General features: G+C 39.7%; 1 protein-coding gene across 1 annotated transcript in view; it reads right to left on the reverse strand.

Moving 5' to 3' along the window:
* The window catches only part of CKAP5 (cytoskeleton associated protein 5), a 114,725-nt gene that overhangs the window by 43,135 nt on the left and 69,399 nt on the right, over positions 1 to 2,191 (reverse strand). The window contains 1 exon segment of the mRNA XM_008592925.1: positions 1,003 to 1,131. Within this exon segment, the coding sequence (XP_008591147.1) occupies positions 1,003 to 1,131 (129 nt within the window).

Raw genomic sequence — 2,191 nt, forward strand, 5'->3', positions numbered from 1 at the left:
TCCAGTCAAACACAGAATGTCTCTTCATTTATTTAGGTCTTCTCTGAATTCTTTCATCAGCCTTCTGTAATTTTTAGCATACATATTCTACTTGTGTTTTAAGTGTATATATAACTAAGGATTTCATTTTCTCTGAAGCAACTGTAAATGGTATTATGTTTTTTAATTTTGGTTTCTGCATGTTCACTGCAGTATCAAGAAATGTGACTAATTTTGTGTGTTGATTTTATATCTCGCAATCTTGCTGAACTCATTGATTAGTTCAAGGAGTTTACATATAGATTTCTTTGGATTTTCTATGCACACAGTCATGTTATTTGCAATTAGGGACAGTTTTATTTATTCTTTGTCCTATCTGTATGACTTCCATTTCTTTTTCTTGCCTTATTGCAGTGACTAGAACTTCCAGTACTATGAAGAATAACAGTAGTGAGAGTTGACATGCCTGCCTTGTTCCTGATCTTAAAGGGAAAGCATTCAGTCTTTCATCATTAAAGATAATGTTATCTGTAGAGGTTTTTTGCAGATGCTCTTTATCAAGTTGAAGTAATTCTATTACTAACTTGCTGAGAGTTTTTTCATAAATGAGTGTTGGATTTTGTCAAATACTGCTTTTTTTTTTTNTTATCACTTGTTCAGGAAAAGAGAAAATCTGGGCTGGCCAGTTAGTTCAGCTGGCCGGAGCGCAGCCTTGTAACACATTAAGGTCAAGTGTTCAGATCCCCATACTGGCCAGCCACCAAAAAAAAAAAAAAAGAAAGAAAGAAAAGAGAAAATCCAGCAAAGAGACTAGTCCTTTAAGAAGTTTTTTTGTTAAAGAAGCACATGAAAGGCAAAAAAAAAAAAAAAAAAAGCAGCACACGAATACAAAAAGCTCCAGGAATTTGGTTTCATTTTATAAACTGTTTTATAATGAAACTTATTCTAGCCATAAATGTGTACGTATCAGGCAGACCCAAGCCCCTATGGAGGTAAAAGACATAATTCATTTATGGTACTAACCTCTTGTCTCAAGAAAGGATTTTCTTTTTTGAGTTCTTCAGAAAGATCTTCTCCCTCCAGCCATTCCTTCATGCCAGTCTGTTCTGCCCAAGCATTCACAGTGGCTAGGGCAGCAGCTCGAACATTATTCTAAACAGAAAACAGAATTAGCAAAAATAATATCAACTACACTTTGGAGGTAGAGGGTAAAAACTTGTTACTTTATGAACAGAAACAACAAAAGTTTGTATAAGGTCCTCAGGAACATATTGGAACCATCGTCTCTGAAATAGAAAGTAGTTCTATGGTTGTACTAAAACTCCAAAGTAAAGTAGAAATATAAAACTCCAAGTTGTAAAAACCCTGTACTCTGTTAATTAGGCAAAATAGTGATCTGGGCATAAAATATCATGTAAGAGGAACACGCTCTTTAGATCTTGCTTCCCGAATCTCTGNCCTTTTTTTCAGTTGTTGTGGCTCCTCGCTCCTGTGTGGGTCCACGGGAACCCTATTAGTGATCTTGTTGCCCTAGGGGCCGCCAAGGCCCCCTTCTCCCCTCCCACCTCCAAGCAACTCCATCTGAAGGGTACAGCTGTGGCTTCTGCCGGCTCCTGCTCTGTCTGTGCACTTAGCAGCTCCAGCCTTAAAGCGGCCATGGCCCAAAATGTTCCAAGCAGTTTTTTCTTTCTCTCATCATGGCTTCTCCCGCCTTCATGAACTCCATAGGTCTTCCCTCTTCTTCCCCTGAGCTCTAGCGGCCCCAGCTTGGCTGTTGTTGCTTTTTTATAGTTGTAAATTGGAGAGTGTGATGCTAGGGACCGTCTATTCTGCCATCTTGACCAGAAGCCCCGCCAAAAGTTTTCACACATGTAAAATTTCTAACTTTATAGTATCAACAATTTCTATCTCACTGAAAAGAAGAATACTGTTTTGTTTAAACAACAAGTTTGGCAATAAAGTGGTTACAGGTTATACATTATGGGATTTTATCATCAGGATGAAGAGATCAAGAATTAAAAACCGGGCCGGCCCGGTGGCGCACTGGAGAGTGCGCCGCTTGTGAGCGTGGCGGCGCTCCCGCCGAGGGTTCGGATCCCATGTGGAGACCGGTTCCCGCTCACTGGCTGAGCTTGGTGTGGGCGCGACACCGAGGGTTGCGATCCCGTTACCGGGCAGTAAAAAAGACAAAAAGTTAAAAAAAAAAAAAAAA

Source organism: Galeopterus variegatus, unplaced genomic scaffold (assembly GCF_000696425.1).
Source record: "Galeopterus variegatus unplaced genomic scaffold, G_variegatus-3.0.2 Scaffold8475, whole genome shotgun sequence".
Lineage (NCBI taxonomy): Eukaryota > Metazoa > Chordata > Mammalia > Dermoptera > Cynocephalidae > Galeopterus > Galeopterus variegatus.